This window comes from Ruditapes philippinarum, unplaced genomic scaffold (genome assembly GCF_026571515.1).
Source record: "Ruditapes philippinarum isolate M1 unplaced genomic scaffold, ASM2657151v2 ctg446_1_1_1_1, whole genome shotgun sequence".
NCBI lineage: Eukaryota > Metazoa > Mollusca > Bivalvia > Venerida > Veneridae > Ruditapes > Ruditapes philippinarum.
The window spans coordinates 152200-167028 of NW_026862956.1; the positions used below are offsets into that span (position 1 = coordinate 152200).

Consider the following 14829-nt stretch of genomic DNA (forward strand, 5'->3'; position numbering starts at 1 on the left):
ATCAACACGTTGTTTTGACACATTTTCAATCTATTTCTTCAAATGGTATAGCCCGTCTAAGACTCAACAAAAAAGTCTAAAATTGTCTGTTCTCCATTTCGAAAAGCATGCATTCTTGGACCGATTTGCATTAAAATAAGGCAATCTCGAAGATAGCAACATTTGTGTGGTATCATAAATAGTAAATTCTCCTTTTCCTTTTGAACTACTGGCCAAATTTTCGATCATAGATCCATATTTGAACTTGACCTGTTATATCAAGAAATATTAATATGCAAAACGGGTAATCTTTAAGGTATGCATGTTTTTGTTTGTTAGATTTCTCAATGTAACTTTGGTATTGATCTTAGACATTGCATTTCAAAGGAGCATGAAGATAGCCAAGTGACCAATCAAGAGTTTAATACCTAATTTTCGTAAATCGTGGATAACTTTTGTTTGAATTTAGATCACTATTACATTAGGCCAAATATTCTGACCAAGTTTCATTGTGAATTAATAAAAAATGTGATATAGGAACAAAGAACTAACAAACACTTTAAGCCGATGTGAAGTTGACATTGAGCCGAGGTGACGTTGACACTTTGAGCCGAGGTGACGTTGACACTTTGAGCCGAGGTGACGTTGACTCTTTAAGCCCAAGTGAAGTCGACACTTTAAGCTCAGATGAAGTTGGCGCTTTGAGAGGTGAGGTGAAGATGTAAGAACAAGAGACACATACAGCACAGATAATCTATTTTATTCATAATCTTACAGCTGCTATAATCAAACACTGTATTTGAAAAATAAAATTTTATTTTACAATTAACAACAATCAACAAAAAAACATATATCATAATTTCTTCTTTTACACACCTTAAACTGTGAACAAAATTCATGTTTCTGAAAATAAAAGCATTAAGAACAACAAAACAAGAAAGAAAAAGATGACATTTATTGCCTGATATATAAAAATATCTTTTAGGGTTTTTTCTCAGAAAAAAAATCTGTCAAAGAATAACCGCTGTCAGAATTGCCAGTCTGTGACATGTCAAATGTACATATCACCATGTCAAACAGAAAAGTAAAATAATTTTTAAACAAATATTTTATTGAAGAAAATTTGAAGAACAAAAATGCTCAATACCAGATGAAATCAATGGTTTTTTTCAAATGACTGTAACATAATCTAAATAATATGTTTTACACTTTAAGCAGAAAAATGTTCTACAACATGCTGACAAATGAAAATTTTACTGCACGACTTTATCATGTTAAACCAACTTAACATTGTTACTATCTTCAGAACTACCAGAATAAAAATCCTAACAGTCCTACATTAGAAAAACCTGGAATTGTTTTGCCTGGGAAATATTTAGATATGTCAAGTATTGACCAGCTGATTATGGGTGAAATATCAAGGCATTATTTCTGTATTTCAAGTATTACACAGACACAATGACATTACCGTGAAAACTCTTCTACATGTTTTTGCTTACCTATCCTTTTCTCATTACACAAACAAAATAATTTCCTATAAAAAATGCATGAAATAAATTCCATGACAAAGATGTCTAACATGTGCAAAAAATGACAAACTATGGTAGCAATATAAACTAAAAAATAAACAGACACAAGATAGTTAAGAAGTTAGACAAGGAATCACTTTGTGATAAATTGCACTGGACTCTTTAAGAACAAATACAGGTAGAAGAAAAAAATAAACATAAAACACATAAAGTAAATCAAAGAGAGCAAGCCTAGCTTTGACAAATTGATATTTATATACATGTTGTGTTTTATTACACTGATGTTAACAAATATTCTAAAAATCACACATTATTTTAGGCAAATTTGTTATAAGCTATTGTTATAGGAGTCAGTATAAAATAATCATCAATTAGTGTTGGCCCTGGTCAGTCATGTCGACATTTGTAAGGAATATTTTGGAAATTGAAATAGATGTAAATATCAACTATTGTTTGTTTTCAAGTTTCAGCTGCTAGTTATTTAGTAAACTGAGACTGACTGACGTTCTCTGATATATACTGAGAGTACATATAAGATGTCAATATATGTTCTACAGAGGTATCTTGTAAACCAGCTGTTCATTTGGAAATGTAATCATAAGAATAGTGAACATGAAGATTATTTTCAGACAGTGTAATGTTTGAGGAAACAAAAACAAGTTATTTGAGAAGCTTAGAAAACTATACACTGCCCCATTCATGGACAAATCATGTGGTAATTACAAGGTGCATGACTTTTAGGAAACTTCATGTTTAAATACATGAAGGAACTGGATAGAACTGATAAATAAAATATTTGAAGCATGTTTCTACATGAGAAAAAAATACATTCTGTTAAATATTCATATAAGCAAAGCTTTAATTGAACTAATTAAAGATGTAGTATATCCAATTATGTTAAATATTTTATCTATTTCTGCACGCATTGTCATCACACACTGACTAAAATACTCTTTCATCAAACAAAAAGCATGTCTTTAAATCAAAAAGTAATGCAAAACAGGGACAGCAAAAAACAATCTGGATAAATTCAAGGACACATTTTGGCTAGTACTTATTTTATACTTAGTATAAATAGAAGTAGGAAAAAGTTTAAAATGAAAAACTAACATTGCATTGAAATTATATAAAACACAACAAAAGAACACACAACTAATCTGAATCAGTAAAACAACAACAAAAATGTCTAAACTATCAAAAAAATCTCATTATGCCATACAAATTGCATTTTTATCTTCTTTTATTGCCGTCTATAAGAAAGTCAATCCATCAAACAAATTCAGAAAACTTTAATATCTGGTGGACATTCAACCACTCTTAATCTATGTAAGACTTTTATTTTACAAGTGTCTGCCTATATGCCTTCCCAGAATAAAAAATGTTTAAAATTAAGCATTTTTAAAGGATAGCCAGATCAGACTGCACAGATGTATAGAGAGATAAACTTACATGCTATTGGCATAGACAACCAATGTTCATAGTAACAATATGATATCAAAGTATTCCAAACTGTAGATGGATGAACTAGTTCAGTACAGAATAATAAGCTAATCTAATGTTTAATATCTATTTATCTACTGGTTTACATACAGTTTATTATCAAATAGAAAATACAAGTACTGTGCATGTATATTTTAATAATATTCAACAATTACGAGTCATATGTATCTGCTGATATCATTGGCTCACTTGATTACCTTCTGAATATCTATGAACTTAAACCTTATCTAAACTTGTAAAGGGATCATTCAAGCCAGGCAGGCTGTCACATTCTATATGTTTGTCTTTGAGTTAGTAGAGTTGACTAAGAGTTATTTCTAGATTTTATATAACATAAATACTGATATATGGCAATAGTGAGGTTATATGGCATTAGCAAGAAAGCACCTAGAAATAACTAGCTTTCATGGTAGGTGGCACAAATATTATTATCAAATAATACACATACTGACATACCCATAAATCAGTTTCTTATGTTTGATAAGGAAATAAATACATATATCAGAGAGGCAGCCTGCAAGTCATAATCAGAATTGATTGCTAAACATGTAGATGTATTTCAAGAATTTCTCAATTTTTACATGAAAACTTATTATTAAATATAGCTATATAGCTTTGGCCGATGTATTAGTCCATGTATACATATTGAAAAAAAAGAAGAAAGTTTCCCTTTGCTCATAGAAATTTAATGTTGAGAAATAAGCAAACTTTTCAAATGACTTTGATTAAACAACAAATTATGACACAAGTAACCAACCAAAAAGTTTATCTAAAACAAAAAGTAAAATTTATTTTGAACCTAAAACTGTGAAATTACCAATTTACTTTAGACCTTTGTATTATATTTAATTTATAATTTTCCATCAGAATACATAATTCTCTTTCTGTCCCATTAACAAATGTTAAGACATTGAACAACAAACTACATACAGAACTATGTTAAAACTGAACATGTAACTGCAATGCTGTAATTCTGAAATTGCTATAAAATAATACGCCCAGAATATCCTGAGAAAGTTTATGTTGTAATTAACTATATGTGTCCTCGGTTTAATTTAAAAAAAAATAAACATAGTGAACAAATGAAAGTAATATCATGACTTAAATGTAAATTTTTAATTTCCTGGACATGATATATTATATACATATATAAATCTGCTTTTTATTTAACACTGAAATCAGACACAAGAATGTATCTATTAATTTCAAATCATAGAAAGAACATTGAAATGTAGTTTATAAAAAAAAGTTAAAAAGAACACAAATACACAAGTTTGAAATGCATTTGAAGAACTTAATGTTAGAAGAGCAAAAACAACAAATAAGAACTAAACAGTCCGATTTAAATGTTACAGTGTACATATTGCCCCAGTCAAATATACTATTATTGTATTTAAGTTTTGTATATTTATTTATAAACAGATGTCACCATATGCAAGAGATTGACAAAGACACCAATCTTAATTACAAAGATTTTCATTCCATATATAAATGCACATAATACATTATTTATTTAATCATGGAATAAGGTTATATTGGAATGTAACATTAATAAATATTCTAGTCTAAGTATAAAACTTGTAAAATTATAGCTGTTTTATAACAAATTTATAGCCAGTGAGATTTTATACAGGGCATTCATATTTAAACAATACCTGCTTAATTAGTACCTAATTAGTGAAATATATATGCCCTACATTGAATTTGAAACAGTCTGTTCAAAGTTTAAGGGATTTCGATATCAACAGTATGAAGCCTGGCTAAAAAAAGCTTGTCACTTTTGGTTTCAACAGTTTACAGGTTAAACATTAACATAGCTGGAGTCCATGGAAAAAAGACTTCTAAAACAGAGCTGTATAATATGTCTACATCTAATAACTTTAAGTAATGAGCTGGTTCATTTTGATTTACAAATTACTCCCTGTCATCCTTTAATTAAAGATATGTTATTTATGTGTTTGATATATAAATCAAAGTCTGTCCAAACAAACCAAGTTACCATATACCATTGTATAATGTACTGGTTTGTCACAGCCACAACTGAAAATCTATTGAACATACAAAACTTGCTTACAGAGTATGATTGATTAAATATATCTGATTAAAAACAATCACAGATATCTAACTGCATAACTGCATCTTCAAATCAGATCTATTTTAGGTCTCAAATATTTCAACATCAGCACCCTGCTCAAGTATGTTACCATCCATATATCTATAAAAGAAATACCTCTCTCAACATACAATAAATTACACTTCAGTTTTTAACCCATATTGTCAAATACAGGCACCAATAAATGCATTTCATTTTTTGACCACAATAATGGGATATATACCAGTATAAACCGCTTCAAACCACATCTTATCAGTCTCTCAACTCAATGAAAGCACCTTAAAACATTATAAAATGAGCCGCGTCACAACAAATTCAACATAGTGGGTTTGCTACCAGCATGGATCCAGACCAGCCTGCGCCTCCGCGCAGTCTGATCAGGATCCATGCTGTTCGCTATCAGTTTCTCTACTTGTAATAAGGTTTGTAAGCGAACAGCATGGATCCTGATCAGACTGCGCGGATGTGCAGGCTTGTCTGGATCCATGCTGGTCGCAAACGCATTACGTTGGTTTTGTCATGACGCGGCTCAAATATGAACAGCTGTGTAACTTCCCATATACACAGAACACAAAATAGTGTATATGAAATTACATGACCCATGTATACACATTATTTATTTATCATCTATGGAGAAAATAAAACATTCAGAAAAAAAAACAACAAACAAACAATTTCATCTTTTACAACATGAATAGTCACAATTCAAACCCTTTCATCATCAGAATTTATTCTTGTTAAAACCATACTTGTATTGTCTGTACAACTTTAACAGTAAATGTAGTTTTGGTGAGAAGAGTACCATCACACTTTATATATACTGATCACCTGATCCATCAACTTCTCACATTTAAATACATCTTGTAACTGTACTCATGTGATATGTGAATAAAGGAAGGAATTCCTCTCAGATATGGTCACCGTTTTTCTACTTCAGCGTATATTCCTTCAATGCATTGCATTTTCTGTCATCACACAATTGTTTCCATCAGGTTTTTCTGCACATTTTAATCAATGCCCACTTGATAAGAGTTGAACTTGAATCAGTGTCACATTCTCACCTGATGAGCATTTTAGCAGATGTATAATGTAAGGTTTTGTATCACGTTACAGGGTAGATCACAGACCAGCTTTTATCAATGCAGTATAATTTGTGCATCTACAACAAATAATGTCAACAGTTCTCACACTGCCCTCTATCATTTCGATTTCTTTGATCTGAAAATTAACAACAGATTGTTACATATCAAAACACCTTACATGACACTTTGCTTAACAAGTCAAGTAATTCAAATAGATTTAATTTCTACATTACAAGTTACAAGTAATGTTACAAGAATTTGTCATATATAACCCCGGAGTTAACATTATCTCTTGTACTTTCAAAAATGCTAAATTAAAACATGTGCTTAATTAGAAGAAATATGTACTAACATAGTGAGAAAAAGTAAGTAAACCAGGTCAACATATCTTATTTTACAATCACTTACTACTTCAAACAAGTACTTACTTGGCTGTTGGAATGCTTCCATTACTATTTTTTCTTACTGTTTTATCTGTAAAAAATAAATTTAAAAGTAACACATGATCATTTCATCTCCAATCATATAAAATTAAATTGAAAAAGTTATAAAAAACAAGAACTTCATCATTTATCTGTTGAGATGAACTCTGGTATATACAACAAATATATAGCTTGTTTCATCAATTTATAACAAATGTACTTATCCTAAGAGAGGGGTTTAAGTCTCTCTGGCACTTTTTAAAAGATCTCATGGTCAGCTTTACTGGTGGACAAGGACTACAGGTGCCCCTACACTGAATTAATTCAGACACAAGTGGGCACCATAGTAATACCACCAAAATGATAATTTTCTCCCATAAAAGAACCCAAAGTCCCTGGCAGATTTTGAACCACAGGAGGTGAAGGGCAAAGGATTTAAAGTCAATAACTTTAACCACTCTGCAATGGACTCCCAGGTCTTCATACATGTAATTAATCACATATGACAAATATCAATCAAATTTCTCTACAACAATTTATAAAGGAACTTGTAAAAATTTCAGGGTAAAAGTTCTCAATACTCTAGATACAAAAATCAGATGTACAAACCTGAGGTAGCGGTAGGGGAGTTATTGAAAGATCCACGACGGGTACTTGCTTCTGATGATGCCAGTTTGGATGTTGATATTTTCCTGAAACAACAAAAACAAAGTCAAATATTCTAGATACAAAGTTTTATTTTAGTTTTAATTTATTATTAATTGCCAGACTAGACCACAAGACATGCAAAATGTGCTTTATTGTATGATAAGAAAATTTATTAAAGAGTCTTAACTGAATTATTCATAATAATTTAACATAATGGTTTTGATACACTATTTGTTAACAGAGAACATGTTAAAAAGCTGTATCATTATTGAAAAGCACTGCGTTTGCTGGGCAGAAAACAATTTGGTAAATCAAAATGCTTCCAAAAATTACCAAGGACCAATTTCAATACAAAACATAAACTAAGTTAATTCAATCTTTAAACATTTTATCATTAATATAAAGACCAAGTTATTAAATTGGATGGAATCAAGATCACACAACATTTATAGTCAGTTCTGACAAACACATCAGCTTTGACACAAATTCAGCCTTTTGCAAGTCAGATACTCATAACTTTAAGACTGTGAAATATTTACCTAGAACTAGAGCCAGCACTACTGGGTGTGGGTACTCCACTAGCACCAGATCTTGATGTTTTTGTCATAGACTTGCTGGCAGTAGAATCTGCAATTATATATAAATAATAAACATGTTAATACATTTCAAGTAATTGGTAATCCATTCTTAGATTCTAAAGGTGAACAAAATTATATATCTATTCTAAAATAAGTTAAAAACATATAGTTTTGTTTGTTTGTTTGTTTGCTTCATTTTACGCCTTTTCCCAACAGTATTTCAGTCATATAGGCGGGTAGTTTCCTAACCATCGTTCCTGGAGAGTTACACCAGTACTAGACTACCTTACTCCGCGCTAAACTACCAAAGCATCTCCAGGGGATCAAACCCACGCCAGAGAGGTCACTGGATAAGAAGTCATCGACTCTAACCCCTCGACCACGGAGGCGGTACAAAAAAAACAACAAAAAAAAACATATAGACCTTATGAGTAAACACAAAAGAATAACGTGGCAGACGGCACACAACACCATGGCAGGCATTGCACAATGATGTTACGTCACTTTCCTTGTTTTGTCTGATTATATTTGTATGAATCATAAATATTATTAAGAAGGCCGCAAAAAAGGCCAAAAGCTACAGCAAATTCAAATTAGCATTTTTAAGTCTATTCTAAAATATATACAAAAAATTCAAATTTGAAACAATCCCTCATGTGTAAATATAAAGTTGGACATTAACTCAAGACAAACCACTCATCTATAACTTCAAGTGCGCATTCATTTGCCAACATAAAACATGTGTAAATTACAAAATTACATCTTACTTTGTTAAGCTTCAAAAACATCTACTTTTAATTTGGTCGAAATGTGAACTCTATAAGCTGTACTTGAGGAAGAAAACCCTCAACAAAATATTTACTGTACTATCAAGCACCTTGGATTTGTCTCCAACATAAGGTTCAATATACAATATTGTAATTACAATCTAAAACAACTAATGATACATTCATGCTTCGAAACTTGTACATTGTTTTCTACTTCATTTCTGTGTTACTAGTAATATTATACATACATGTATATGAAAAGGTGTGGTTTTTATAGCATTCAATAATTTGGGAACATTCCTGAACGACAGATGTGACATACACATTCATGCAACATAGGAATATGCCTTGTACATAAACCACCACAGTAAAGCATGCCATAGTCTATACATTTAAACATTTATTTAATACATTTCAAGTATATTTAGACATCTATTAATAAAATTAAGTAATCATACTGTACAAAATATATTTCTTGTCAAAATTTTCAGCTGAAATTTAGTTCAAATTAAATTAAATTTCCCATATACAATGTTGATATTTTTTCTCTTCCTTACCTACTTTTCTTATTATGAAACAAAAATTCTAGTAACGTAAATAAAGCACTTAATTAATAAATTTTTATGAAATAAAACATTTACAATCCTAACTTGCATTAAGTGCTCACTGTGACCATTTACTGCAGTTTTAAACTGCTTATGTCAACTGACTGTGACCAAAGCACTAAAAAAAGAATATTTCATAGCACAGTCACATGGTTAAATTATGATGATCTGATTGGGTAAGAAAAGTAGGTAAAGAAAAACATAGATGAACATGTATAGTAAATGCACCACTACCAACTACAAGGAAAAATTAACATGGATACAACTAAACAATAGGATAATATTCAGCAATGTACAATAATTGTTTACCATATCCAAGCCGATTAGAATAGTTTCTACATGCTAAAATAGAGACACATTAGAATAAATAATGATTAACTTGACAAATTTTCTTATATTAATTGTGTTGATGTCCAAAATGAGAGGAAATGCTATGATGCAGTCAATACTTTTAATAAAAAAATGGTGAAATAAGAGGGTTTTTTTTTCTTCACCCAACAGCTTATACACTTTGAATAATGTTCCTTATTCCTAAATGCAGCTTTTTGTCTTTCTATATTACCTTACATTAAAACTAAAACCTATAATTTATCCTATAAAAATGCAACCATATCACTCAGCAAAAATTTTATAATCTTATATAAATCTTTGTGTTTTTGTTTCACAATGTCTCTATTATATGCAAGATTTTGATCAATTAGATTAATTTCTTTTTCACCAACACAAATGCAAACATTTATAAAAGAACAGCTACCAGAATAACATAAAACATTCCATCATGCCACATATTCTATTTATAAAATCTAGCTTTTCATTCATATATAATTTGTACATACATTTATCATGCTAGATTATATTTTATTTTGACAACATTTAGCATTCAAGATTTGCTATACCTGACTTTGTCCTAGCTAACTTGGACCTGTTAGCTAATGGTATCCTAGATTCAGTTTCTGTTTTCAGAAAATTAATTTGTTTATATCATACTTGTATTAATAACAGCTAAGATGTAGTTGTATTTAATACAAATAAAGGGAGGCAACTGCAGTTTGAATTTCTTGTAAAGCAAGCATCCAATTTATTTCTACCTTAAAAATTCTGGATAACAACTGGAATATCTATAACTCAAGTGTAATGTATTTCTTACAATGTTTAATATAAATTGCTATGTATAGATACATGCAGATTCTTTTTTCAGAATTTGTACTAAAAAATAAATTTTGGTATAACTAGTCATGTTACATAATACTCTATATCTGTCCAAAAAAATTCAAGACACCCAAAAAGTCTGAAAAGCTTTGTACATATCTTTAATTATACACCTCTACAAAAGCTTTTTTCTACTGAAATTGATAAACACAAAGATATATATAGAAAAAAAAAGTTAATTCAGTACACTGGTTATACCAGTTTTCAAATAAAAGATAAATATATAACTGTTAATTAGCAATGAAAACTATTGAAGAAAACACTAGATGTTAAAGCAGTGTTATTTATACCTTTAACAGAGGAAGTAGAGCCGGAGTTAGAACTGGTTGTACTCGGCGTACGTTTTACGCCGGCAGATTCACGCTCCTGTTTACCAACACTGGAACTTGCACTTTTACCTGTAAATGTGCATGAATACAGCAAACTGGCAATATCACACAGGAAAGAAAGATTTAGAGATTTTTCTTCCTAACTATGGAGGGTAAATTGAGGCAAATGAAGATTAAGGAGAAGTTTTAGTTGGAAAATGAAAGTGTACTGTGAAAAATGTTTTTATTATGTAGGAAGATTGGGAGTGAAGGAAATCTAATTTAATTTATTTAAGTCCTTAATCTACTGATTTTGTGTAATGTATTTGCCTTGTTTTGAATTTGAAACTGTCAATTGAAGTTTCAGAGTCCAAAATCTGCAATACGTGAGCTTCATATAGAGGCTGCAATTAGCAATTTTATATAAAGTATATTAGTTGAATAATAAATATAAAAGGGCTATTTTCTTTATAATAATTCTCAGTATTAATTTAAAATACTTTAACATGAAAAATCCCTCACAAAAATAATCATGATTTCACAGCAGTTAAATGCTCATTTACCCTGAAACTGAGTCTTTAGAAATTTATAGAAAAAAATAAAAGTACAGCATACAAGCAGAAGAAATCAACATTCATGAAAAATCTTAAGTCTTAAAAACATGTATAATTTAAAATACAAGTGCAATAAAAATAAATATGTGAACTGTACAGCAAATTATGAAAAGTGATTCAACTTTAAAAAAAAAAAGTGTTGTAATGTCATATGAGTAGATATACATTGTGCTTCTTAGTTATTGATACAGTAATGACTTAAGATTTTTCATGAATATTATATTTATTCAAAGCAGCTCTAAAATCTTTCCTTCTTCTAAATGATCACACAAAAAGTCTACATTGAAATCGTGAATTTACCCTTTTTTGGTGCTGGAATTTTTGACGCACTATCTTTATGACCTTTCTTCTCAGCTTTAGCTTTAGCTGCCTCCTCCTCTTTCTTCAACTCTCTCTCCTCCTGTAATATAAACAATTAAAGTCTGCAACAAACGAGGTTTATGATTTGGTAAATCTCTTTTTTAAGTGATTATATATACAAGGAAAGTTACGTTTTAAATTGAATTGTGTATGTAGTACAATAATTATTTATGTTAATAGTATGTAGTATCATATGTGACAACCAAAAAGAATTATACATGCTTGTTGTTTTCAAGTGTGAACATAGCCTGATATTACATATCTATTTATAGCAGATAATAAATTGTTTTAGAACAAAATATCATTATTCATCATATAAATGTTAATTCTGAATCACTTTAAACATGTTATCTGAAGAAACATATTTTAAGAATATTGAAATGGTACATTTCTTTTGTTTTTATCAAAATTTGAAATACTTATAGAAAATATGCCAATTATAGACCAATCCTCTTTAAACACTAATATTGAATATATTAGTAAAGCTATTATACCAATTCAATAAGTTTTTTCTCCTCTGCTTCCTTTTTCTGATCTTCAATATCTTCTTCCATCATGATCCGCCGTGACAACTGTAATATAGATAAAACATTAATATAATTTTGTAATAGTTAAAATATGAATCATATCTCACTGGGAAATGAGAAATTTGAAATATCAAAAGAAAAATGAAGTTCTAATACTTTTAATATATATATATAGATCAGATTTGTGCTGATACCTAAATACAATGATATGAGCATCATATACAAAATGCACAAAGATCTACAATGTAATCTTACACTTTGTTTCAATTATGATATGGCATACATCATCAAGGAAATTTTGAGTGTGTAAGATATTTCATGATCGCTGGATGTAATATTCTAGATGAAGATCGGCTGATCCTACCTCATTTTGAATGGTTTTGTATATGAAAAAAGCACTATACATACCCCTGATTCCATATACACAGGTGTTTTATCCATTTCTTCAACTGCACATTTTATTGCCTGACTAACATCCCTATCTTTCTCACCAATTAATAATCTCCGAACACATGCGTCCAACAGTTGTGAAAGTGTCCTGTCACTTGGTAACTTTAATAAACGTTTTAAATCCGGTAATATTGAACACAACCGATAACGAATATTCGCAATAGGGTCCGTGTGTAAACTTAACAAATACTCGAAAAATGTCTCTTTGAAGAATGATTTGGAATAATATTCTATAGTCACTCTACAAATGTCAATAAATAAAGATCTCTGGTGGCAGCTTTTACCATGGCAGAAATCTGAAAGAGAAATAAAATAGAAAAATATAATCATATAATTAAGAAATAATATATCCCAAACAGTGATTTTATCGCTCAATAACATCACTATTTGGAGTTAGGATGCGAAGAATTATATCACGAGGGCGTTGCCGAACAGGGCAAATTTTAACCCAAGGGCTTTTATTTGAACAAACTTGGTAGACACCCATTAGAAGATGTTTCATGCTAAACATCTAAGCTCTAGCTCGTTGGGTTTTTTCAAAGAAGATTTTTAAGTTTTTGCTATATACATATAAGGAAAATCAATGACACCCGGGGCAGGGCCAATTTTGACCCCAGGGCTCTTATTTGAATAAACTTGGTAGACAGCCATTTGAACATGTTTCATACTAAATATCTTAGCTCTAGCTCTTTGGGTTCTTTAAAAGAAGATTTTTCAACTTTATACAATATGCATATAGGGAAAATCAATGACCCCCTGGGGCGTGGCCAATTTTGACCCCCGGTCTTTTATTTGAACAAACTTGGTAGACACCCATTAGAAGATATGTCATGCTAAATATCTTAGCTCTAGCTCTTTGGGTTCTTTAAAAGAAGATTTTTAAAGTTTTTACTATATGCATATAGGGAAAATCAATGACCCCCCTGGGGTGGGGCCAATTTTGACCCCAGGACTTTTATATGAAGAAATTTGGTAGACACTCACTAGAAGATGTTTCATGCCAAATATCTAATCTCTAGCTCTTTGGGTTTTTTAATAGAAGGTATTTAAAGATTTTTCTTTTGGTTGCCATGGCAACCAGAGTTCTGCATGGAATTAAATTCTTTGAACAATTTTTAAAGGTGACCACCAAAGGAACATTCCTGTGAAGTTTGGGGGAAATTGGCACAGTGGTTTATGAGGAGATATCATTTAAAGTAAAAGTTTACGGACGCCTGACGGACGCCGGACGAAAAGGGATCACAAAAGCTCACCCTGTCACTTTGTGACAGGTATGCTAAAAAGTTGTTTAATTTAAAGCAAATTTATTAATATAATATTATTTTTAATTTGATACATAATTAAATTACCTGTAACAAGTGTATTAAGAAGTTCTGCTCGCTGCTCCATCTTTTTGAGATTTCTCAGCAGGAATAATGTTGAGCGTGCTGCTGCAAGTTTCACAGGTAATGCCCTCTGTTACATAAACATTTACAAAATGAATCAAATTTCTGGGGAAAAATTGAGATCTTATTCCAATTTAAGCATATTTCTAAATCATATATTGAAACATTTGCTGTTTTTGGTTTCGTTGTTGTTGGTTTTTTTTACCTTCAAATATATTCTGAAAACATTTTTTTCTCTCTTTTTTTCTTTATTTCTTTTGAAATCGTATTTTTATACAAATATGGTAGTAATTTAATGTAACTGATGTAGTAGACATATTACTTGTAAAACAATAAATCATGGACATGTCTAAATCATTGTTAAAGAAAGTATATCAATTTACACTTACAGCTCTCTTCAGTTTAATCAATAGAACTGGAATGATTTTATGATAGATATTTTCACTGTTTGTGAGATATTGGAAACATTTGAAGTGTTCTATTATAGTTTCCTGAAGTCGCCAGTCATTAGATGCAGCTATCACAATCTCAGCTGACAATATTGCTGGTATAAGATCTGCTATCTGATTTTGCTGAAAATAATAGTTGTAAAATTTCTATGATTATTCAACCCTTTACATTCTAAATACCTTAAATGAACTTGTCAATCTTTCCTACTGGACAAAAACCATTCATCATTTTTTTTCGGGGAAAATTTCAAAATATGTACGGACTGAATAATGAACAGTGCACACGGTGATCATACAGCACTGA

At 30.4% G+C, this 14829-nt stretch overlaps 1 protein-coding gene across 13 annotated transcripts in view; it reads right to left on the bottom strand.

Annotated features, from left to right (window-relative positions):
* Window positions 1-694: 694 nt before the first annotated feature.
* Window positions 695-14829, bottom strand: part of LOC132720749 (serine/threonine-protein phosphatase 4 regulatory subunit 4-like) — a 60202-nt gene continuing 46067 nt past the window's right edge. For 10 of the 13 annotated variants that reach the window (XM_060704956.1, XM_060704955.1, XM_060704947.1 and 7 more), the window contains 11 exons: window positions 14466-14648; window positions 14041-14146; window positions 12650-12987; window positions 12209-12286; window positions 11655-11754; window positions 10723-10830; window positions 10120-10176; window positions 7813-7900; window positions 7235-7317; window positions 6632-6677; window positions 695-6339 (listed from right to left, as the gene is read on the bottom strand). In XM_060704956.1, the coding sequence (XP_060560939.1) occupies window positions 6321-6339; window positions 6632-6677; window positions 7235-7317; window positions 7813-7900; window positions 10120-10176; window positions 10723-10830; window positions 11655-11754; window positions 12209-12286; window positions 12650-12987; window positions 14041-14146; window positions 14466-14648 (1206 nt within the window). In that variant the 3' untranslated portion in view covers window positions 695-6320. Of the gene's footprint in view, window positions 6340-6631; window positions 6678-7234; window positions 7318-7812; window positions 7901-9532; window positions 9566-10119; window positions 10177-10722; window positions 10831-11654; window positions 11755-12208; window positions 12287-12649; window positions 12988-14040; window positions 14147-14465; window positions 14649-14829 lie in introns of all 13 variants that reach the window. The other 3 variants (XM_060704953.1, XM_060704954.1, XM_060704957.1) reach the window with 3 other exon arrangements.